Raw genomic sequence first — 22,144 nt, 5'->3', positions numbered from 1 at the left:
AGACGACGGCTGAGCTCCGTGGTCAGAAGGGGACCAGGCAGGAAGGGACCTGGGGGTTTGGATTGATAGGAACAGGAGCCAGCAGCGTGCCCAGGTGGCCTAGAAGGCCGATGGCATCCTGGCCTGGGTCAGGAACAGCGTGGCCAGCAGGACTAGGGAAGGGGTTCTCCCCCTGTTCTTGGCACTGATGAGGCCTTGCCGTGAGTGCCGTGCCCAGTTCTGGGCCCCTGAATTCAGGAAGGACATGGAGGGGCTGGAGCATGTTCAGAGAAGGGCAGTGGAGCTGGTGAAGAGTCTGGAGCACAAGTCCTGTGAGGAGCAGCTGAGGTGACTGGGGTTGTTCATCCTGGAGAGGAGGAGGCTCAGGGAAGACGGGAAAGGAGGTTGTAACCAGATGACCATCGGTCTCTTGTCTCAAGCAACAAGCAATAGGACAAGAGGACACAGTCTTGTGTCCAGAGGAAGTTTAGGTTGGACATCAGGAAGAAGTTCTTCACAAGAAAGAGTGATGGGGCATTGGAATGGGCTGCTCAGGGAGGTGGTGGGTTCACCATTCCTGGAGATGTTTAAGGAAAGACTGGATGTGGCACCGAGTGCCAAGGTGGTGTTCGGTCCTAGGTCAGGCTCGATGATCTCGGAGGTCTTTCCCAACCTGGTGGATTCCGTGATTCTGTGACATCTCCCGTGTTCCTCTCCCCTCAGTGCCGTGGATGTTCCTCTCCCCTCAGTGCCGTGGGTGTTCCTCTCCCCTCAGTGCCATGGGTGTTTCTCTCCCCTCAGTGCCATGGGTGTTCCTCTCCCCTCAGTGCCATGGGTGTTTCTCTCCCCTCAGTGCCATGGGTGTTTCTCTCCCCTCAGTGCCATGGGTGTTTCTCTCCCCTCAGTGCCATGGGTGTTTCTCTCCCCTCAGTGCCATGGGTGTTTCTCTCCCCTCAGTGCCATGGGTGTTTCTCTCCCCTCAGTGCCATGGGTGTTTCTCTCCCCTCAGTGCCATGGGTGTTTCTCTCCCCTCAGTGCCATGGGTGTTTCTCTCCCCTCAGTGCCATGGCCACCGCGCTGTCCCGGCGTCTGGGGAAGCGCTCCCTGCTCGGCACCCGCGTCCCTGCCGACGGGATGCAGATCCCGGGGTTGCAGCCCGAGCCGGGCCGGGCTCCCGCCGCCCCCGAGGACGGATCCTGCGCACTCTCCGCGGAGGAGAACAGCCAAGCTCCCGGATTCCCCGGCCTCCGGCAGCTCCACTCCGGGCAGCAGGTACGTCCCGGGCCGGTGGGATGGGCTGGGAAGCTCCTGGGTTCTCCTGGTGGGAAATGCAGCAGGGATTCCCCCAGGAATCTTTAGTGGGGGGTATTGTTGATGCTCCTGGCCCTGGCTGTGTCTGAAGGATTTGGGCTGATCCATCCCCTCCGGAGATATCCCCAATCCCAGCCAGGAGTGGGTCTCCAGAGAGGAGGGAATAACACCTGATACTTCCCTCCTGTTTTCTCCGGCTGCCTGAGGTTGAGGGAGGCGGTTTTGATACCTGAAGTGGCTCCCAGTGGGGCTTCTCTCCCGTGAATTTATCCCATCTCCCCATAACCCACCTTCAAATCCGAAGGGAAGTTCCAAGGAGCCCCCTCCCGGCTCAGACCTTGGAGCTCAGTCCGGGTTGAGGGTCGACGGTTTGGATGTCTGGGATGAAAAAGGGAGGAGTGAGGTGGGAATGCCCCCCCCACATTCCATGTGTCCTGGGCTCCTGATGCTCAGGAGGGCCTGGCCTTGGCCAGGACACTGCCTGGGATAGGGAATAGCAGTCGCTCTTAATCCCACTGGAGCAGTTCCCGTTAATTCCTGGCCAGGCAGCGCCGAGGAGACGTAGATCCCAAATCCTGGCTGCTCCCTGGGGATCCATAAAACCCCCTCTGGGCAAACCTGGAGGGCCCCTGAGTGGTTTTGTGGCTCCTCAACCCAACCTTGATCCACGCACGCCTCGATCCTTGTTTTCAGGAAGCAGGGTCAGGATTTTCCGTGTCTTGATCCTTGTGCTGATTCCCTTCACCTTGATCCTGCCTTGGGAGGGCTTTTTGCACCCCAGTTTCTGCTGGAGTGTTTCCACCCCAGTTTCTGTGTGTGTGTGTCCATCCTGTGTCCATCCTTGGTGTGACACCCCTGGCACTTCCATGAAGAGATGCTCCCATTCCCAGAAATAGCCAGGGACACACGGAGTGTGTCTCTTGTCCCAGGATATTTCCTTTATAACAGAGATAGGATCGGGCTGGTAGTGGTGGAAAAGTGCCCATGAGGAGGAGTTTGGCACTCTGGGAAGGAGGAGGTGAGGTTTGCACATCTCCTTTCCCTGCTTTGAGGGAGCTGGGAGTGGAGGAGCCAAGGTGGGAATTCGGGATCGCTTCGCCCAGGAAGTCTCCGCTCCCTTGTTTCCCCCCCCCCCCCCCTTCCAGGTTTTAATCCTTTTGGCAATCGTGGGATGGTGTGGGAATGAACCCAGAGCAGACAAATTCCCTGGAGAAAAGTCCACCCAAAGCCACGACGCTCGGAGGCGGCTGATTCCAGCTCGGGAATTCCCTCAGCCTGGGATTGCTGGAGTTGGGGGGGGGAGGAAGATCTCTTGGCGGTGGGTCGGGATGAACCCTGACCACCCCTCTGCTCTGCTGAGACATCAGTCAAGTCCAACCCCTTCAGGACAGGATCAGCCTTCATCCTGAAGCCTTTTCCTGTGGGAAGAGCAGGCGGAGGGATCCTTTGGGAGGACACGGATGGCGGGCGACACCAACCCCTCCTCGTGCCTCTTCCAGGTCCTCCTCACCTCCAGCGGGCAGGAATGTGAGCAGGGGAAGGTGCTGCTGCCAGAGCAGGGCTCGCAGGGCTGCTGGAGGGTGCCGGACACGCTCCAGCCTCCCGCCGAGATCCTCCAGAGATCCGTGTCCAGCAGCATCGACGTTCCCAAGAGGTCCGTGCCTTTTCCCGGCGGGATCGCGTTGTCCACCGGCGGGGAGCGGCCATGCCATGGATGTACCCGGGATTATCCAGGGGGTGGCTACATTTAGGATTAAGGGGGATTTTTAATTTTTAATTTATTCCTTTTTTTTTCTCCCTTTCCCATCCTTCCCGACGGGAAGGTCGCTGGGGGCGGAGGGGGGCGAAGTTCCGGGTCGGGATCTCTGGGGTCGTATCCGGGCGGTTCCTCCCGCTTTTCCCCTCCACGTGTTTTCCCGCCCCTCTGGACGCAGGAAAGGCGACGCCGCCGTGGAGATGGACGAGATGGTGGCGGCCCTGGTGCTGACGAGCCTGTCCTGCAGCCCCGTGGTGCAGAGCCCTCCCGCCGGCGAGAGCGGCCTCCCCCGTGAGTGCCCGCCCCGCGGAACGGGAGCGGAACCCCCGGAATTCCGGAGGGAAGCGGGGAGGAACGCGCTCCGTGTCCCTCCTGGGAATCGCTGCCCGCGTTTGTTCTTCAGCCCTGGCGCTGGAGAGCTGCTGGGGGGGCACCAGGGTTGTGGAATGGCGGAATTCTGTAGGGTGGAAAAGGCCTTTGGGATCGTGGAATCCAACCGTTCCCCAGCACTGCCAAGGCCACCCCGCCCTGTGTCCCCACAAGCCACATCCACAGGGATCTGAAATCCCTCCGGGAATGGTAACTCCAGCCCTGCCCTGAGCAGTCCATTCCAATGCCTGACAACCCTTTCCATGTGGGAATTGTTCCCAATATCCCACCTGCCCCTCCCCTGGCCCAGCTGGAGGCCGTTCCCTCTCCTCCTGTCCCTTGTTCTCTGGGAATTGAGGACCTCCTGAAACTTCCTTCCAGGGAATTGTGGAGAGCTGGGACAGTGCCAGGATGGCACAGAATCCTTAGGGATGGTTAAGGTTGGAAAACCCCTCCGGGATCACGGAGTCCAACCACCCCCAGCACTGCCAAGGCCACCCCTACCCCGTGTCCCCAAGGGCCACATCCACAGGGATTGGAAATCCCTCCGGGAATGGCAACTCCAGCCCTGCCCTGGGCAGTCCATTCCAATGCCTGACAGCCCTTTCCATGTGGGAATTGTTCCCAGTATCCCACCTGCCCCTCCCCTGCACAGCTGGAGGCCGTTCCCTCTCCTTCTATCCCTTGTTCCTTGGGAGCAGAGCCCGACCACCCCTTGGCTCCCCCCTCTTTTCAGGGAGTTGTGGGGTGGGAAAAGGTCCCTCCTGATCCCTCTTTTCTCTGGGATGAGCCCCTCCAGCTCCCTCAGCCGCTCCTGCTGCTCCAGCCCCTTTCCCAGCTCCCTTCCCTTCCCTCCAGCCCCTCCAACCGGGGCCAGGGACAGCCCTGGCACCGCCCTGGGGGGTGATCCCGATCCCGGCAGCCATCCCAGGGGATGGGGAGCCCCGGCAGGAGTCCCAACCCGCGAGGGGGGCACCGCCCGGTCAACTCCTTTTTTTAGAGGCCGTTTCATTCCCGAGGAGTCAGAGGCACCCGGCGGGATAAAAATAACCCCGGGGAGCCGTGGGAAATGTGCTCGTCCCGCAGGGACCGGCTGTGCCCGACGGGGAGGGGGGAAAAACAGGGATAAACCACCAGAGGTGCAAAGTTTTCGCTCTGCCGGGTTTTTTTAAGAGGGCGGTGAAATAATTGAACCCGTTGTGGGGTCGTCCAGCCCGGCCTGTGCCCCGGGTGAGGGGGGTGGGTTTATTCAAGTCGTGTCCCCTTCCTTCCCCCGCAGCCTCCCGGGCGTCCTGCGATCCCTGGAAGGAGAGCGGGGACGTCTCGGACAGCGGGAGCAGCACCACGAGCGGGCACTGGAGCGGGGCCAGCGACATCTCCACGCCCTCGCCCCCACACCCCGCCGGCAGCCCCAAATACTCCGCCCTGAGCTCCCCCCGGGCCGACGACGGCTTCGAGACCGACTCCGACCCCTTTCTCCCCGAGGAACCCGCCCCCCGCAAGAGGAAGGTGCGTGGGAGGGGCTGGGTTAAAGGAGGAATGAGAGACCCCCCTGGCAGCTCCAGGCTGGGCCAGAGGGGCTGGAGAGCAGCCAGGCAGGAAGGGAGCTGGGAGTGGGGATGGCCGGGAAGCTGAACGGGAGCCAGAGTGTGCCCAGGGGGCCAAGAGGGCCGATGGATCCTGGCCTGGATCGGGATCAGGGTGGCAGCAGGAGCAGGGAAGGGATTGTGGCCCTGTGAGGCCACCCCTGGAGTGCTGTGTCCAGCTCTGGGCCCTCAGCTCGGGAAGGACATGGAGGGGCTGGAGCAGGGAAGGGACTGGAGCACAATTCCCGTGAGGAGAGGCTGAGGGAGCTGGGGGGGCTCAGCCTGGAGAAAAGAGGGATCGGGAGGGAGCTTTTCCCTCTGCACAACTCCCTGCCAGGAGGGGGGAGCCGGGTGGGATTGGGCTCTGCTCCCAGGAACCAGCAGTAGGACAAGAGGGCTCGGCCTCCAGCTGTGCCAGGGGAGGGTCAGGTTGGATATCAGGAAGGAATTCTTTCCGTGGAGAGGGATCAGCCCTTGGAATGGGCTGCCCAGGGAGGGGGTGGATTCTCCATCCCTGGAGGTGTTTAAGGACAGACTGGATGTGGCATCAGTGCCATGGGCTGGGAACCACGGCGGGGTTGGATCGAGGGTTGGGCTCCGTGATCTCGGAGCTCTTTTCCTACCCCACTGATTGTGGGATTCCATGATTCTGTGACTGGAATGGAGGGGCCCACGTGGTCCCCACGTGGCTGCACACACTCTGCCGTGTCCCTGAGCAGATGTTTGTGTCCATCCAGGGCTTTGCAGCTGCTTTTCACCTTAAAATTCCCAATTCAGCTCCGTCCGTCACCCCCAGAGCCGTAACCCGGTGCTGTCCCTGTCACTGCCACCATAGGGCTGAACCAGCACCCCCTGAGGGGACAGTGCCACCCCTGTGCCACCCCAGAGGGGTCAGGCAGGGGGTGACAGGGCCGTGTGTCCCACAGAACTCGCTGAGGGTGATGTACAAGTGCCTGTGGCCCAGCTGTGGGAAGGTCCTGCGCTCCATCGTCGGCATCAAGCGGCACGTCCGGACCCAGCACCTGGGGTAAGGCCGGTTCCAGCTCGGGATTCCACCTCAGTCCCTGCCCAGACACCAAATCCATGTGCCTCCCTGCTGGGTCATCCCTAATTCCTGCTGGGAATAATCCCAGTGCTGGAAATCCTGCCTTTTGTGTCAGGAATAATCCCAGTGTTGGAAATCCCACATTTTGTGCCAGGATTTCACCTTTGGATAAGGCAAATTCCACCTCAGGATTCCACCTCAATCCCTGCCCAGACACCAAATCCATGTGTATCCCTGCTGGGTCATCCCTAATTCCTGCTGGGAACAATCCCAGTGCTGGAAATCCCACTTTTTGTGCCAGGAATAATGCCAGTGTTGGAAATCCTGCCTTTTGTGCCAGGATTTCACCTTTGGATAAGGCAAATTTCACCTCAGGATTCCACCTCAATCCCTGCCCAGACACCAAATCCACGTGTATCCCAGCTGGGTCATCCCTAATTTCCGCTGGGAATAATGCCAGTGCTGGAAATCCTGCCTTTTGTGTCAGGAATAATCCCAGTGTTGGAAATCCCACTCTTTGTGCCAGGATTTCACCTCTGGATAAGGCAAATTCCACCTCAATCCCTGCCCAGACACCAAATCCGTGTACCTCCCTGCTCTGTCATCCCTAATTCCTGTTGGGAGTAATCCCAGTGCTGGAAATCCCACTTTTTGTGCCAGGAATAATCCCAGGGTTGGAAATCCTGCCTTTCGTACCAGGATTTCACCTCAGGATTTCACCTCTGGAGAAGGCAAATTTCACCTCAGGATTCCACCTCAGTCCCTGCCCAGACACCAAATCCATGTGTGTCCCTGCTGGGTCATCCCTAATTCCTGCTGGGAATAATCCCAGTGTTGGAAATCTTGCCTTTTGTGCCAGGAATAATCCCAGTGTTGGAAATCCCACCTTTCGTGCCAGGATTCACCTCAGGATTTCACTCCCTGCCCAGACACCAAATCCATGTGTGTCCCTGCTGGGTCATCCCTAATTCCTGCTGGGAATAATCCCAGTGTTGGAAATCCTGCCTTTTGTGCCAGGAATAATCCCAGTGTTGGAAATCCCACATTTTGTGCCAGGATTTCACCTTTGGATAAGGCAAATTTCACCTTTGGATAAGGCAAATTCCACCTCAGTCCCTGCCCAGACACCAAATCCATGTGTCTCCCTGCTGGGTCATCCCTAATTCCTGCTGGGAATAATCCCAGTGTTGGAAATCCTGCCTTTTGTGCCAGGATTTCACCTCAGAATTTCACCTGAATTTTTTTGGAGGGAAAGGGGTTTTATTAGGAAAAAACGGTGGGGTTTATGGGGAAAAAAAAATCGGTGGTTTTGGGGAGAAATGGTGGGTTTGGGGGAAAAAATCAGTGGGTTTTGGGGGAAAATGGTGGGTTTTGGGGGAAAAAATCAGTGGTTTTTTGGGAAAATGGTGGGTTTGGGGGAAAAAAGGATCAGTGGTTTTGTGAGGAACTGGTGGGTTTGGGGAAAATATTCGGGGGCTTGGGGGGAAAATGGTGGGTTTGGGGGAAAAAATAATTGGTTTTGTGGGAAAAATGGTGGGTTTTGTGGGAAAAAATCAGTGGGTTTGGGGAAAAATGGTTGGTTTGGGAAAAAAATCAGTGGTTTTGTGGGAAAATGGTGGGTTTGGGGGAAAATCAGTGGTTTTGTGGGAAAAAAATCAGAGGTTTTGGTGGAAAATGGTGGTTTTGTGGGAAAATGGTGGGTTTGGGGGAAAAATCAGTGGTTTGGGGAGAAAAAAATCAGTGGGTTTTGTGGGGAAATGGTGGGTTTGGGGAAAAAAATCAGTGGTTTTGTGGGAAAATGTTGGGTTTGGGGGAAAAATCAGTGGTTTTGTGGGAAAAAAATCAGTGGTTTTATGGGAAAATGGTGGGGTTTCTGGGAACAAAATCAGTGGTTTTGGGGGAAAATGATGAGTTTGGGGAAAAAAATAATTTGGTTTTGTGGGGAAATGGTGGGTTTGGGGAAAAAAAATCAGTGGTTTTTGGGGGAAATGGTGGGTTTTGGGGAAAAAAAAATGAGTGGTTTTGGGGGGAAATAGTGGGTTTGGAGAAAAATCCGTGGTTTTGTGGGAAAATGTTGGGTTTGGGGAAAAAAATCAGTGGTTTTGTGGGAAAAATGGTGGGTTTTAGGGAAAAAAATGAGTGGCTTTGGGAAAAAATGGTGGGGTTTGTGGGAAAAAATCAGTGGTTTTGGGGAAAAATGGTAGGTTTGGGGAAAAAAATCTGGGGTTTGGGGAAAAAATCAGTGGTTTTGTGGGAAAATGGTGGGTTTGGAGAAAAAAATCAGTGGTTTTTGGCAGAAATGGTGGGTTTGGGGAAAAAAATCAGTGGTTTTGGGAAAAAAATCTGTGATTTTGTGGGAAAATGGTGAGTTTGGGGAAAAAAATGAGAGGTTTTGTGGGAAAATCCGTGGTTTGGGGAAAAAATCAGAGGTTTTGTGGGAAAGTGATGGGTTTGCAGAAAAAAAATCAGTTGTTTTGTGTGGAAATGCTGGGTTTGGGGGGAAAATCAGTGGTTTTGTGGGAAAAATCAGTGGTTTTGTGGGAAAAATGGTAGGTTTGGGGGAAAAAAATCAGTGATTTTGTGTGAAAATGGTGGGTTTGGGGAAAAAAATCAGTGATTTGTGGGAAAAATGGTGGGTTTGGGGGGGGAAAAATCAGTTGTTTTCTGTAAAATGGTGGGTTTGGGGAAAAAATCAGTGGTTTTGGGGAAAAATGGTGGGTTTTGGGGAAAAATCAGTGGTTTTGTGGGACAAAAATCAATGGTTTTGTGGGAAAACGGTGGTTTTGTGGGAAAATGGTGGGTTTGGGGGGGGAAAAAATCAGTGGTTTTGGGGAAAAATGGTGAGTTTGGGGAAAAAAAATCAGTGGTTTTTAAGGGGGGAAATGGTGGGTTTGGGGGGAAAAAATCAGTGGTTTTGTGGGAAAATGGTGGGGGTTTGTGGGGAAAAAATTTGAGGGTTCTTTGGTAAAATGGTGAGGTGTTGGGAAAAATGTCTTTGTTTTTTTCTGGGGGGGGAATCGTGGTTTCTTGAGAAACAAATGGGATAAAAACATGTGGGTTTTTTTTTTAAATACAGGATTGGGGGGAAAAATAAGATTTTTATTTTTTTTTTAGGGAAATTGGGGGAGTTTTTTTAGGAAAAAATATGAGTTAAAGTTTTGAAATTGCCCAGGTCGGGGGGTGTGTTTTACCTGGGGTTTGCTTTCCTGATTTTTCCGGGAATATCCCCCCCAAAACCACGGAGACCTCGCTCCCATCCGCGTTTCCCGCCGTGGATTTTCCTCCTCCTCCCTTCCCAACGGGAACGCTCCCGGGAAGGAGGGATGCAGGGAGCGGTGCTGGAGTGCCATCCAGCGCCGGAGAAACAACACCACAGCCTCCAGGAGCTTTTTTTCCCTGCTGGATTTCTGCTCCGAAACGGGAATTTTTGGCCACCATCCCAGCATTTCTGTTCCTGGGAGAGCTGTTGATCCTCCTTGGAAGCTCAAGAGCGCTGCTGTGATGCTTTGGAGCTTGGGATTGCAGCTGGGAAGGGGCAGATCCATCCCCCAAAAAAGCAGGACACAGGGACACCTTTTCACCACCACCCCCTTTTTTGATTCCAGGGACGGCGCCGACTCGGAGCCGCGGAAGCGGGAGGAGGATTTTTACTACACCGAGGTGCAGGTGAAGGAAGAAGCGGCCCCAGAGGTGGCCACCACCACCCCCACCACCCCCAGCCCCATGGCCACCTCGGCCCCCATCATCATCCAGCAGGCCCTGGCGCGGCCGGAGCCGCTCCTGCTGGAGCAGCCGGCGCTGGAACCCGCCCTGGCCGGCGCCGCCCTCAGCCAGTCGGCCCCCGGCTCCTTCTGGCACATCCAGGCGGATCACGCCTACCAGGTGAGCCGGGATCGCCTCCCTGGATTCCTTGGGATCGGCCCCCCGGGAATCTCTGGAAGGGTAGAGGGGTCGTGGCGAGGTTGGCTCCGCGAATCCCGCGGCGGGAGGGACGCGCCGTCGGCCCCCGGAGCGGTTTCCCTGCGGCCCTTGGGCAGCCAGCTTCCCTAAAACCTGGTTTTTAGGGATTTGGGTGCCTGTTCCTGGCTGGGGTGGAGCTGCCCAGCCTCTGCTTCCATAGCCCCTGGTTTTAGGGATTTGGGTGCTTGTCCCTGGCTGGAGGGATGTCACATTTTCCCCACTACAGCTCCAAAAGGTTTCCCATCAGCCCTTGGGCAACCAACTTCCCTAAAACCTGGTTTTTAGGGATTTGGGTGCCTGTTCCTGGCTGGAGGGATGTTCTGTTATCCATGGAGGTGTTGCCCTTCAGCCCTTGGGCAACCAGCTTCCCAAAAACTTGATTTTAGGGATTTGGGTGCCTGTTCCTGGCTGGAGGGACGTCCTGTTATCCCTGGAGAGGTTTCCCTTCAGCCCTTGGGCAACCAGCTTCCATAGCCCCTGGTTTTAGGGATTTGGGTGCCTGTTCCTGGCTGGACGGACATCCCATTGTCCCCCCTGACACCTCCAAGAGGTTTCCCTTCAGCCCTTGGGCAACCAGCTTCCCTAAAACCAGGTTTTAGGGATTTGGGTGCCTGTTCCTGGCTGGAGGGACATCCTGTTATCCCTGGAGAGGTTTCCCTTCAGCCCTTGGGCAACCAGATTCCCTAAAACTTGATTTTAGGGATTTGGGTGCCTGTTCCTGGCTGGAGGGATGTCCCATTTTCCCCATTACAGCTCCAAAAGGTTTCCCTTCAGCCCTTGGGCAACCAGCTTCCCTAAAACCAGGTTTTTAGGGATTTAGGTGCCTGTTCCTGGCTGGGGTGGAGCTGCCCAGCCTCTGCTTCCATAGCCCCTGGTTTTAGGGATTTGGGTGCCTGTTCCTGGCTGAAGGGATGTCCTGTTGTCCCCCCTGAAGCTCCAAGAGGTTTCCCTTCAGCCCTTGGGCAACCAGCTTCCATAACACCCATTTTTAGGGATTTGGGTGCCTGTTCCTGGCTGGAGGGATGTTCTGTTATCCATGGAGGTGTTGCCCTTCAGCCCTTGGGCAACCAGCTTCCCTAAAACCTGGTTTTTAGGGATTTGGGTGCCTGTTCCTGGCTGGAGGGATGTTCTGTTATCCATGGAGGTGTTGCCCTTCAGCCCTTGGGCAACCAGCTTCCCAAAAACTTGATTTTAGGGATTTGGGTGCCTGTTCCTGGCTGGAGGGACGTCCTGTTATCCCTGGAGAGGTTTCCCTTCAGCCCTTGGGCAACCAGCTTCCATAGCCCCTGGTTTTAGGGATTTGGGTGCCTGTTCCTGGCTGAAGGGATGTCCTGTTGTCCCCCCTGAAGCTCCAAGAGGTTTCCCTTCAGCCCTTGGGCAACCAGCTTCCATAACACCCATTTTTAGGGATTTGGGTGCCTGTTCCTGGCTGGAGGGATGTTCTGTTATCCATGGAGGTGTTGCCCTTCAGCCCTTGGGCAACCAGCTTCCCTAAAACCTGGTTTTTAGGGATTTGGATGACTGTTCCTGGCTGGAGGAATGTTCTGTTGTCCATGGAGGTGTTACCCTTCAGCCCTTGGGCAACCAGCTTCCATAACACCCATTTTTAGGGATTTGGGTGCCTGTTCCTGGCTGGAGGGACGTCCTGTTGTCCCCCCTGAAGCTCCAAGACATTTCCCTTCAGGCTTTGGGCAACCAGCTTCCCTAAAACCTGGTTTTTAGGGATTTGGGTGCCTGTTCCTGGCTGGAGGGACATTCTGTTGTCCCCCCTGAAGCTCCAAGAGGTTTCCCATCAGCCCTTGGACAACCAACTTCCCTAAAACCTGGTTTTTAGGGATTTGGGTGCCTGTTCCTGGCTGGGGTGGAGCTGCCCAGCCTCTGCTTCCATAGCCTCTGGTTTTAGGGATTTGGGTGCCTGTTCCTGGCTGGAGGGATGTCCTCTTATCCCTGGAGAGGTTTCCCTTCAGCCCTTGGGCAACCAGCTTCCCTAAAACCTGGTTTTTAGGGATTTGGGTGCCTGTTCCTGGCTGGAGGGATGTTCTGTTATCCATGGAGGTGTTGCCCTTCAGCCCTTGGGCAACCAGCTTCCCTAAAACTTGATTTTAGGGATTTGGGTGTCTGTTCCTGGCTGGAGGGATGTCCTCTTATCCCTGGAGTGGTTTCCCTTTAGCCCTTGGACAACCAACTTCCCTAAAACCTGGTTTTTAGGGATTTGGGTGCCTGTTCCTGGCTGGGTGGAGCTGCCCAGCCTCTGCTTCCATAGCCCCTGGTTTTAGGGATTTGGGTGCCTGTTCCTGGCTAGAGAGATGTCCCATTGTCCCCCCTGAAGCTCCAAGAGGTTTCCCTTCAGCCCTTGGGCAACCAGATTCCCTAAAACTTGATTTTAGGGATTTGGGTGCCTGTTCCTGGCTGGAGGGATGTCCCATTTTCCCCACTACAGCTCCAAAAGGTTTCCCATCAGCCCTTGGGCAACCAGCTTCCCTAAAACCTGATTTTTAGGGATTTGGGTGCCTGTTCCTGGCTGGAGGGATGTCCCATTGTCCCCCCTACAGCTCCAAGAGATTTCCCTGCAGCTCCAAGAGGTTTCCCTGCAGCCCTTGGGCAGGCAGTTTCCATAATACCTGGTTTTTAGGGATGTTTCAGGGATTTGGGTGCCTGTTCCTGGCTGGCAGCTCCACCCCCAGCCGGGCTGGAATGCAACACACCTTTTGGGAGGCAGATAACACAGGGCTGGAATGCTGGAATGCTGCCCTGCCAGATCCTGCCCTTGAACTGGAAAGCTGGGAATCTCGAGGCAGGGGGGTGGCATTTGTGTCCCTGGAGAGCTTCAAGTGTAAATCCATGGCCTGTGGGTCCATTCCCGTCCCGGGGAACGTTTGTGACGCCATCCAAAAGCGGGAAAACCTCTGGGAACAAGGGTGGAAAAACTCCAGCAGGCGGGATGGGAGGGGAGGGTGGAAGGTTGGGTTGGTTTGGTTTGGTTTGGTTTGGTTTGGTTTGGTTTGGTTTGGTTTGGTTTGGTTTGGTTTGGTTTGTCACGTCCCCGCCGAGGGCGGCACCGAACATTCCACACTCCGAGATCCGGGGCTGGGGGTGGTAGGGAAGGGGAGACTGTGTGGGAATTTCCATGGAATGACCCCTCTTCTTCTCTCCCACCCCCCAAACAGGCGTTGCCCTCCATCCAAATCCCGGTGTCCCCCCACATCTTCACCAGCATCAGCTGGGCCACCGCCACCTCCACCCTCCCGTCCCTGTCGCCGGTGAGTCCCGGGGCCTCTTCCCTGCCCATCCTTTGGGGATGCAGGGTTGGATTGGGAAGGGAAGGGGTGTCCTCACACCCATCCCTGCTTTCCCCCCAGGTCCGGAGTCGGTCACTGAGTTTCAGTGAACCCCAAACGCCGCTGCTCAAATCCCACCTGATCGTCGGTCGCCTCCCCGCCCCGCGTGGCCGTGGGCACCAGGTGAGGAGCCCAAAGCCCTTTTTCCATGCCCCTTTTATTTTTCCCTGCCCTTTTTTCCCTTCCCCCTTTTTCCCTGCCCCTTTTTTCCCTGCCCCTTTTTTTTCCCTGCCCTTTTTTTCTCTCCCTCTTTTTTCTCTCCCCCTTTTTTCTCTGCTCCCTTCTTTTCCTGCCCCTTTTTTTCCTTGGCCCTTTTTTCCCTTGGCCCTTTTTTCCCCCCTTCCCTCTTTTTCCCTGCCCCTTTTTTTCCCTACCCTTTTTTTCTCTCCCCCTTTTTTTCTCTCCCCCTTTTTTCTCTCTCCCCTTTTTTCTCTGCTCCCTTTTTTCCCTTCCCCCTTTTTCCCTGCCCTTTTTTCTCTTCCCCTTTTTTTCTCTCCCCCTTTTTTCTCTGCTCCCTTTTTTTCCTGCCCCTTTTTCCCCTGCCCCTTTTTGGTCTTTGCCCCTTTTTTCCTACCCCCTTTTTCCCTACCCCTTCTTTCCTGCCCATTTTTTCCCTGCCCTCTTCTTTCCTGCCCCCTTTTTTCCCCTTTCCCCTTTTTTTCTCTTCCTCCTTTTTCTCCTTCCCCCTTTTTCCCCTGCCCCCTTTTTCTCCTTCCCCCTTTTTCTCCTTCCCCTTTTTTCCCCTGCCTCCTTTTTCCCCTGACCCCTTTTTTCTCTACCCCTTCTTTCCTGCTCCATTTTTTCCCTTCCCCTTTTTTCCCTTCCCCCTTTTCTCCCCTCCCCCTTTTCTCTCCTCCCCCTTTTCTCCCCTCCCCCTTTTCTCTCCTCCCCCTTTTCTCCCCTCCCCCTTTTTCCCCTACCCCCTTTTTTCCCTGCCCCTTTTTTTCTCTCCCCCTTTTTTCTCTCCCCCTTTTTTCCCTGCCCTTTTTTCCCTGCCCCTTTTTTCCCTGCCCCTTTTTTTTCCCTGCCCCTTTTTTTTCCCTGCCCTTTTTTTCTCTCCCTCTTTTTTCTCTCCCCCTTTTTTCTCTGCTCCCTTCTTTTCCTGCCCCTTTTTTTCCTTGGCCCTTTTTTCCCTTGGCCCTTTTTTCCCCCCTTCCCTCTTTTTCCCTGCCCCTTTTTTTCCCTACCCTTTTTTTCTCTCCCCCTTTTTTTCTCTCCCCCTTTTTTCCCTGCCCCTTTTTTTCCCTGCCCTTTTTTCTCTCCCCCCTTTTTTTCTCTTCCCCCTTTTTTCCCTTCCCCCTTTTTTCTCTCCCCCTTTTTTCTCTGCTCCCTTTTTCCCCTCCCCCTTTTTCCTTGCCCTCTTTTTCCCCTACCCCCTTTTTTTCCCTGCCCCTTTTTTTCCCTGCGCTTTTTTTCTCTCCCCCTTTTTTTCTCTCCCCCCTTTTTTCCCTTCCCCCTTTTTTTCTCTCCCCCTTTTTTCTCTACTCCCTTTTTTTCCTGCCCCTTTTTTTCCTTGGCCCTTTTTTTTCCCCTTCCCTCTTTTTCCCTGCCCCTTTTTTTCCCTGCCCTTTTTTTCTCTCCCCCTTTTTTTTTCCCTGCCCTTTTTTCTCTCCCCCTTTTTTTCCCTGCCCTTTTTTCTCTGCCCCTTTTTTTCCCTGCCCTTTTTTCTCTGCCCCTTTTTTTCCCTGTCCTTTTTTTTTCCCTTCCCCCTTTTTTCCCTTCCCCCTTTTTTCCCTTCCCCCTTTTTTTCTCTCCCCCTTTTTTCTCTCCTCCCTTTTTTTCCTGCCCCTTTTTTTCCCTGGCCCTTTTTTTTTCCCTGCCCTTTTTTCTCTGCTCCCTTTTTTCCTTGCCCCCTTTTTCCCTGCCCTTTTTTTCTCTCCCCCTTTTTTTCCTCTTCCCCCTTTTTTCTCTCCCCCTTTTTTTCTCTCCCCCTTTTTTCTCTCTCCCCTTTTTTCTCTGCTCCCTTTTTTCCCTTCCCCCTTTTTCCCTGCCCTTTTTTCTCTTCCCCTTTTTTTCTCTCCCCCTTTTTTCTCTGCTCCCTTTTTTTCCTGCCCCTTTTTCCCCTGCCCCTTTTTGGTCTTTGCCCCTTTTTTCCTACCCCCTTTTTCCCTACCCCTTCTTTCCTGCCCATTTTTTCCCTGCCCTCTTCTTTCCTGCCCCCTTGTTTCCCCTTTCCCCTTTTTTTCTCTTCCTCCTTTTTCTCCTTCCCCCTTTTTCCCCTGCCCCCTTTTTCTCCTTCCCCCTTTTTCTCCTTCCCCTTTTTTCCCCTGCCTCCTTTTTCCCCTGACCCCTTTTTTCTCTACCCCTTCTTTCCTGCTCCATTTTTTCCCTTCCCCTTTTTTCCCTTCCCCCTTTTCTCCCCTCCCCCTTTTCTCTCCTCCCCCTTTTCTCCCCTCCCCCTTTTCTCTCCTCCCCCTTTTCTCCCCTCCCCCTTTTTCCCCTACCCCCTTTTTTCCCTGCCCCTTTTTTTCTCTCCCCCTTTTTTCTCTCCCCCTTTTTTCCCTGCCCTTTTTTCCCTGCCCTTTTTTCCCTGCCCCTTTTTTTCCCTGCCCTTTTTTTCCTCTCCCCCTTTTTTCTCTCCCCTTTTTTTTCTCTCCCCCTTTTTTCTCTGCTCCCTTTTTTTTCCCTGCCCCTTTTTTTTGCCCTGCCCTTTTTTCCTCTCCCCCTTTTTTCCCTGCCCCTTTTTTTCTCTCTCCCCCTTTTTTCTCTGTTCCCCTTTTTTTCCTTGGCCCTTTTTTTCCCCTTCCCTCTTTTTCCCTGCCCACTCTTTCTCTGCCCCTTTTTCCCTACCCCCTTTTTTTCCTCCCCAGTTTTTCCCCTCCCCCATTTTCCCCTGACCCTTTTTTCCCTGCCCCATTTTTTTCCCTGCCCCTTCTTTCCCGACCCCCTATTTTCCCTGCCCCTTCCCTTTTCCCCTCTTCCCTTTTTCTCCCTTCCCTTTTCTCCCCTTCTTCCCTCTCTTCCTTCCTTTTCCCCCCTTCCTTCCCTTTCTCCTCCTTCCTTCCCTTTCTCCCCCTTCTTCCCTTTCTCCCCATTCCTTCCCTTTCTCCCCCTTCTTGCCTTTTCTCTCCCTTTCTTCCCTTTCTCCCCTTCCTTCCTTTCCCCTCTTCCTTCCTTTTCCCCCTTCCTTTTCCCCCTTCCTCTGTTTTCTCCCCCTCCCTTCCCTTTCTCCACATTCCCTTTTTTTCCCCTTCCTGCCTTTTCTCCCCCTTCCTTCCCTTTCTTCCCTTCCTACCTTTTCTCCTCCTTCCTTCCTTTCCCCCCCTTCCTTTCTTTCCCCCATTTCCTTCCTTTTTCCCCCTTCCTTCCCTTTCTCCCCCTTCCTTTCTTTTCCTTTCTTTTCCTCCCTTCCTTCCCTTTCTCTCCCTTCTTCCCTTTCTACCCATTCCTTCCCTTTCTCCCCCTTCCTGCCTTTTCTCTCTCTTCCTTCCCTTTCCCCCTTTCCTTCCTTTTCCTCCCCTTCCTTCCTTTCCCCCTTCCTTCCCTTTCTTCCCTTCCTGCCTTTTCTCCCCCTTCCTACCTTTTCTCCCCCTTCCTACCTTTTCTCCCCCTTCCTACCTTTTCTCCCCCTTCCTTCCTTTCCCCCCCCTTCCTTTCTTTCCCCCATTTCCTTCCTTTTCCCCCCTTCCTTCCCTTTCTCCCCCTTCCTTCCTTTTCCTTTCTTCCTTTTTCCCCTTCCTTCCTTTTCCCCCTTTCTTCCCTTTCTCTCCCTTCCTGCCTTTTCTCCCCCTTCCTTCCTTTTCCCCCTTCCTTCCCCCCCCTTCCTCCTTTCCCCTTTCCCTTCCCCCCCCTTCCTTCTCCCCCTCCCTGACCTGCAGCAGAACCCACTTAATGACCCTTCCCCTCAGATCCATGACCAACCTCCCCCTTCTTTTCCACGTCCCCTCCCTCTTTCCCCAGGAAAGTCCGCGGCGAAGCCAAGAAGTGCCGCAAGGTTTACGGCATCGAGCACCGGGACCAGTGGTGCACGGCCTGCCGCTGGAAAAAGGCCTGCCAGCGCTTCCTGGACTGAGCCATGGCATCCCTTTGCCACTTCCCACTCCCCTTCCTGCCCCGGGGAGCACCGGAATCCCTCCCCTGCTGCAACCAGGGAACGTGGAAGTACCTCCCGGGGAACCTCCGGAGGCGCCTCTGGAGCCGGAGCCGCGCGAAAACTCCTCCTCAAACTCCTCCTCCTCCTCCTCCTGCTGGGTTTGCTCTTTTTATAACCAAGAAAACCCTTTTCCCACTTTTTGTTTTTGGTTTTTGGACTGGGATCGGGAAGGGAGGGAGTTGATCCCTCTTGGCGGGGGGACCAAAGAGCTCCTCAAATTTTCCCAGGTCGGCCCAAAAAATCCCTGGAACCCCTGGCTTGGGAAGGGAGAGGGGAAGGGTTTGAGGCACCTTCCCGTGTCTTTGACTGCCTGGAAAGTGCAAATCCCTCTTTTCCTTCGAGGAAAGGGGGGGTCGGAAATGACGACAGCTTTAAAAAGGAAAACGCCGCGAGGAAGTCGGGAGCAGATTTTGGGAGCGGATTTTGGGAGCGGATTTTGGCAGGAGTCGGAACTTCCCGTCCCTGCTCCCCTCACCTCCCGCCCGGAGGTGCCTCCAGAAACCCCCACTCGAAATATTTGAAGCAGGGGAAAAAAAAAAGAGAGATTTTAGGGCAAAAGGTGGTTTTTCCTCCTCGTTTTTAGGCTTTTGTGAGTCCCTTCAGCTCCCGGGAAAAACCTCCTCACCGTGTCCTCCAAAGCCAGGCCGGGTGGATTTAATTAAGATTCCAGCAGCTGGGAAAGGCTGGGAAGGGTTTTCCTTGGCATCCCAGTTCTCCAAAACACTCCAGCACAAAACCATGGGATGTTTTGGGTTGGAAGGGACCTTAAAGACGATCCGGTTCCGACCCTGCCGCGGGCAGGGAGTGTTTTCTCTTGGATCCCATGGAGTCAGTCGGGTCATCCCTGGATGAGTGTCGTGAGCTCGACCCGGTTTTAAGGATTTCAAGGCTCAGTTTTCCTTAAAAAAAGTGAATCAAGTGGTTGGGAGAGTCAGATATTTCTCCCAGATCTCCACGAGCCTTGTTTTTGGAGGAATCAGGATCCCAGATCTCCAAGATTTTTTAAGGGATCCCATCGAGCCCAGTGGGAGTCAGTTGGCTCATCCCTGGATGATCGTCATGAGCTCGGCCTGGTTTTAAGGATTTCAAGGGTCAGTTTTCCTTAAAAAAAGCAAATCAAGTGGTTGGGAGAGTCAGATATTTCTCCCAGATCTCCACGAGCCTTGTTTTTGGAGGGATCAGGTTCCCAGATCTCCAAGATTTTTTTAAGGGATCGATTGAAGGGAAGCGCCTGGAGATCCATCTCCGTGTTTCCCGTGGTTTTTGGGGCGGGTTTTTGGTTATTTTGTGATTTTCCAAGTGTAGCAGCTGATCATCCCCCAGCCTGATCCTCTCTCCCAGCTCAAATCCCAAAGGAGGGAAGAGGTTTTTTTCCCTCCTTGGGAGCCTCTCACTCCCACAAAGAGCGGGAATGTTGGGAAAGGGCCTTTTCCTCTCCCTCCGGCGGGTGGAGTTTTGTGGCAAAAATGACTTTTTTTTTAAATATGAAGCCCCAGCACTTCCTGCCCTCCAACCTTTCCATCCTATGTCACCTCAGGAAACTCAGCCTCTTTTCCAGGTGTAGTGTTTTTTTTTTTATGGGAGTCCCTCAAATTTTTTAAAGGATTTAAAAAAAAAAATAAATTCCAAGAGGCTCCAAGAGCACAAGAAAAAAAAAAAAAGATGAATTTCTGCTTTTCCTTGCACCTCGTGCCTTTATCCCTGTGACTCTGAGACATCTTCCCCCCCCTCCAGGCAAAGCTGGAGATTTTATCCAGGTTTTTTTTATGCCCTTTCTGCCCCGGATGGATCCAGAGGCGGCTCCGGAATCAGGGAATCAAAGGAAGCCCTTGGAATGGGCCTCATCCCGGCCCTTCCTGGCGGGATTGTCACTGGAGGGAGCTCAGGTGCCCAAAAATTCAAGCGAAAATCACTGGGTTTCTGTTAAAAGGCTCTTTTGAAAATTATATATATATATATATAAAATAAGGAAGGAAAAGGTCTTGGCTCTGGAAAAAAACATTCCTGGGTGATCCAGGGGGCTGGTGGGACACCCCCAGCCCAGGCAGGGCCTCCTCCTGCTCCTTTTTTTCCCCACTCTTTTTTCCCGCTCTTTTTTTCTCCTCCTCTTTTCCCTCCTCCTTTTTTCCCGCTCTTTTTTTCCCACCTTTTTTTCCCGCTCTTTTTTCCCGCCTTTTTTTCCCGCTCTTTTTTTCTCTGCCTTTTTCCCCCCACCTTTTTTTTCCTCCTTTTTTTCTCCTCCTTTTTCCTCCTCCTCCTTTTTCCTGCTCTTTTTTCCCCCCCTTTTTTTTCCTGCTCTTTTTTCTCCTCCTTTTTTTCTCCTCCTTTTTCCTCCTCCTTTTTTTCTCCTCCTTTTACCTCCTCCTCCTTTTCCCCACTCTTTTTTCTCTTCCTTTTTTCCCACCCTTTTTTTCCTGCTCTTTTTTTCTCCTCCTTTTTTTCTCCTCCTTTTTCCTCCTCTTTTTTCCTCCTTCTTTTTTCCTCCTTTTTTCCTCCTCCTTTTTCCTCCTCCTTTTTTTTCCACCTTTTACCTCCTCCTCCTTTTTCTGACTCTTTTTTCCTGCTCTTTTTTCTTTTCCTTTTTTCTCCTCCTTTTTTTCTCCTCCTTTTTCCTCCTCCTTTTTCCTCCTCCTTTTTCCTCCTTCTTTTTTCTCCTTCTTTTTTTCTCCTCCTCCTTTTTCCCCGCTCTTTTTTCCTGCTCTTTTTTCCCCCACCCTTTTTTTCCTGCTCTTTTTTCTTTTCCTTTTTTCTCCTCCTTTTTTCTCTTCCTTTTCCCCTCTCCCTTTTCCCTCCTCCTTTTTTCCCTCCTCCTTCTCATTCCTCCTTTTTTCCCTCCTCCTTTTCTTCCTGCTCTTTTTTCCTCCTTTTCCTTTTTCCTGCTCCTTTTTTTCCTCCTCCTTTCTTTCCTCCTCCTCCTCCCACACCTCAGAGCACTTACCTGCCTGGCAGGGAATTCCCTGGCATAGGAATGTTGGATCCCAACCTTTGACTAGGAGTGGGAAGTGCATCCAGCTGCTTTCCCGAGGGTTTTTTTGCGGTACAAATTCCACTGGACAAAATTTGTCCTTAAAACTCATGGCTCTTTCCTGGTTTTTTTTAATTTTTATTATTTTTTAACGGACAGACTGGTGCTGGGGAGGGTCTCTTTTTCCCTTTTGGAATTCCTCTTCTGGAATTTTTACACTTCAAACCAGAAAAATCTTGTCTTTTTACAGAAATAACAGGACCTTTCCACCGTGTCCATCGGGTCGGTTGACATCGGATTTTCTAATTTTTTTCACCCCCTTTCCCAATTTTTCCCCCCCGTTTCCTGTTGTTTTTTAACTCACTTCCAAAAACCACTGTTGGATTCTTGAGTGGTCTCCAAAACCCCCTATTTTTTCCTCTTTAGCTCCAACTGGAAATCCAACTGGGAAAGTTTTTCCCTCATCCACCCGCCCAGAGCTCGTCCGTGTCCATATATAAGAACCTCTTAATTGGGCACTAATTAATTGGAGGGTGCTCTCCCGTTTTTCCAACCAGGATACTCTTCCTAGACTTTTTTTTTTGGAAAAGGGGGGAGATTTGGTGGCAGCAGGGAAGGGGTTGGGGACACTTTTTGTCACCGTGGCCGTGCCACCGGTGCCGGATCCGGCGACTTCCCCGTCGGCGTCGGAGCTTTTTCTCGACTTGTCTTCCGAGGATTATTTTTATTGTTTTAAAAAAAAAACAAAAACAAACCAAAACCAAAATAAAACAGAAAAAAAAAAAAAGAACAAAAAAAAAATAAAAAAGAGGGAAAAAAAAAAAAAACTGAAAGGAGAGAAATGTGAAATGTAATTTTTACGAAGCGGCGAGAACGAAATATATTTTATAAGAAATAAAAAGGAAAAAGTCGCCTGAAAAAAACTCCTCCGTGGTGTGTCCTTGGAGCCCAGGGCTTGGGGAGGGCAAGAGGGGGGTCTCCCTGTCCCTAATCCAGAGGTGGGGACGCTTTTCCTGCCGCTCGTCCTCATCCCGGAGATGTTTTTCCTGCCCTTCCTCCTTGGTGGAGTTTAAGGATGCGGTTGGCACGACCCTTCCTGGCACCACTAGAGAGCGTCGTGTGCCCGCCGACGGCCCCGCCGCTCCACATCCCGTCTTTTGGGGGTTTTTTTCCCGGAAAAAAAAAAACCCTGATTTCATCAAGTTTTTAACGTGGAATCGCAGAATTATTCAGGTTGGGAAAGGGCTTCACGGTCACCGAGTCCAACCTGTGCCCAAGGTCGTTCCTTGGGCACCTCCAGGGATTGGGGACTTCACCACCTCCTTGGGCAGCCCCTTCCAAGGCCTGACCACCCTTTCCATTCAGGAATTGTTCCCGATGTCCCACCTGAGCCTCCCCTGGCACAACTTGAGGCCGTTTCCCCTCGTCCTGCTCCTCGTTCCCTGGGAGGAGAGCCTGACCCTTCCCTGGATCCATCAGGGAGTTGCAGAGCCAGAAGGTACTCCCTGATCCCTCTTTTCTCTGGGATGAGCCCCCCCAGCTCCCTCAGCCGCTCCTGCTGCTCCAACCCCTTCCCTGCTCCGTTCTCTTCCCAGCCCCTCCATGTGTCCCATTTTTGGGAGTGTCCCAGAGCTGCCCCCAGCCCTGGAGGTGCCCCAGCAGTGGGGGGACAATCCCTTCCCTGCTCCTGCTGCCACACCAGGGCTGGCACAGCCCTTGGCCCCCTTGCCCACCTGGGCTCG

The 22,144-nt window shown here is 53.4% G+C and overlaps 1 protein-coding gene and 1 long non-coding RNA gene across 2 annotated transcripts; one reads left to right on the top strand and one right to left on the bottom strand.

Annotated features, from left to right (window-relative positions):
• Positions 1-454: 454 nt before the first annotated feature.
• ZNF395 (zinc finger protein 395) lies at positions 455-17,493 on the top strand. The gene is given in 10 exon segments (XM_051809811.1): positions 455-1,251; positions 2,790-2,944; positions 3,225-3,337; positions 4,695-4,924; positions 5,928-6,028; positions 9,652-9,928; positions 13,174-13,266; positions 13,366-13,431; positions 13,433-13,467; positions 17,245-17,493. Coding segments are annotated over 10 exon segments (1,623 nt in total). The 5' UTR covers positions 455-810; the 3' UTR covers positions 17,357-17,493.
• Positions 11,229-12,437, bottom strand: LOC127481035 (uncharacterized). The gene is made up of 4 exons (XR_007908090.1): positions 12,384-12,437; positions 11,830-11,899; positions 11,607-11,717; positions 11,229-11,292 (listed from the first exon to the last, which is right to left on the bottom strand). It is a non-coding gene; the product is annotated as an uncharacterized LOC127481035 (long non-coding RNA).
• Positions 17,494-22,144: the final 4,651 nt, after the last annotated feature.

This window comes from Manacus candei, unplaced genomic scaffold (genome assembly GCF_025592945.1).
Source record: "Manacus candei isolate 608988 ecotype Guabito, Panama unplaced genomic scaffold, ASM2559294v1 h1tg000007l, whole genome shotgun sequence".
In the NCBI taxonomy this organism is placed as follows: Eukaryota; Metazoa; Chordata; class Aves; order Passeriformes; family Pipridae; genus Manacus; species Manacus candei.
Note: the sequence above shows the minus strand (reverse complement) of the source record. Positions and strands in the feature narration are given on the sequence as shown.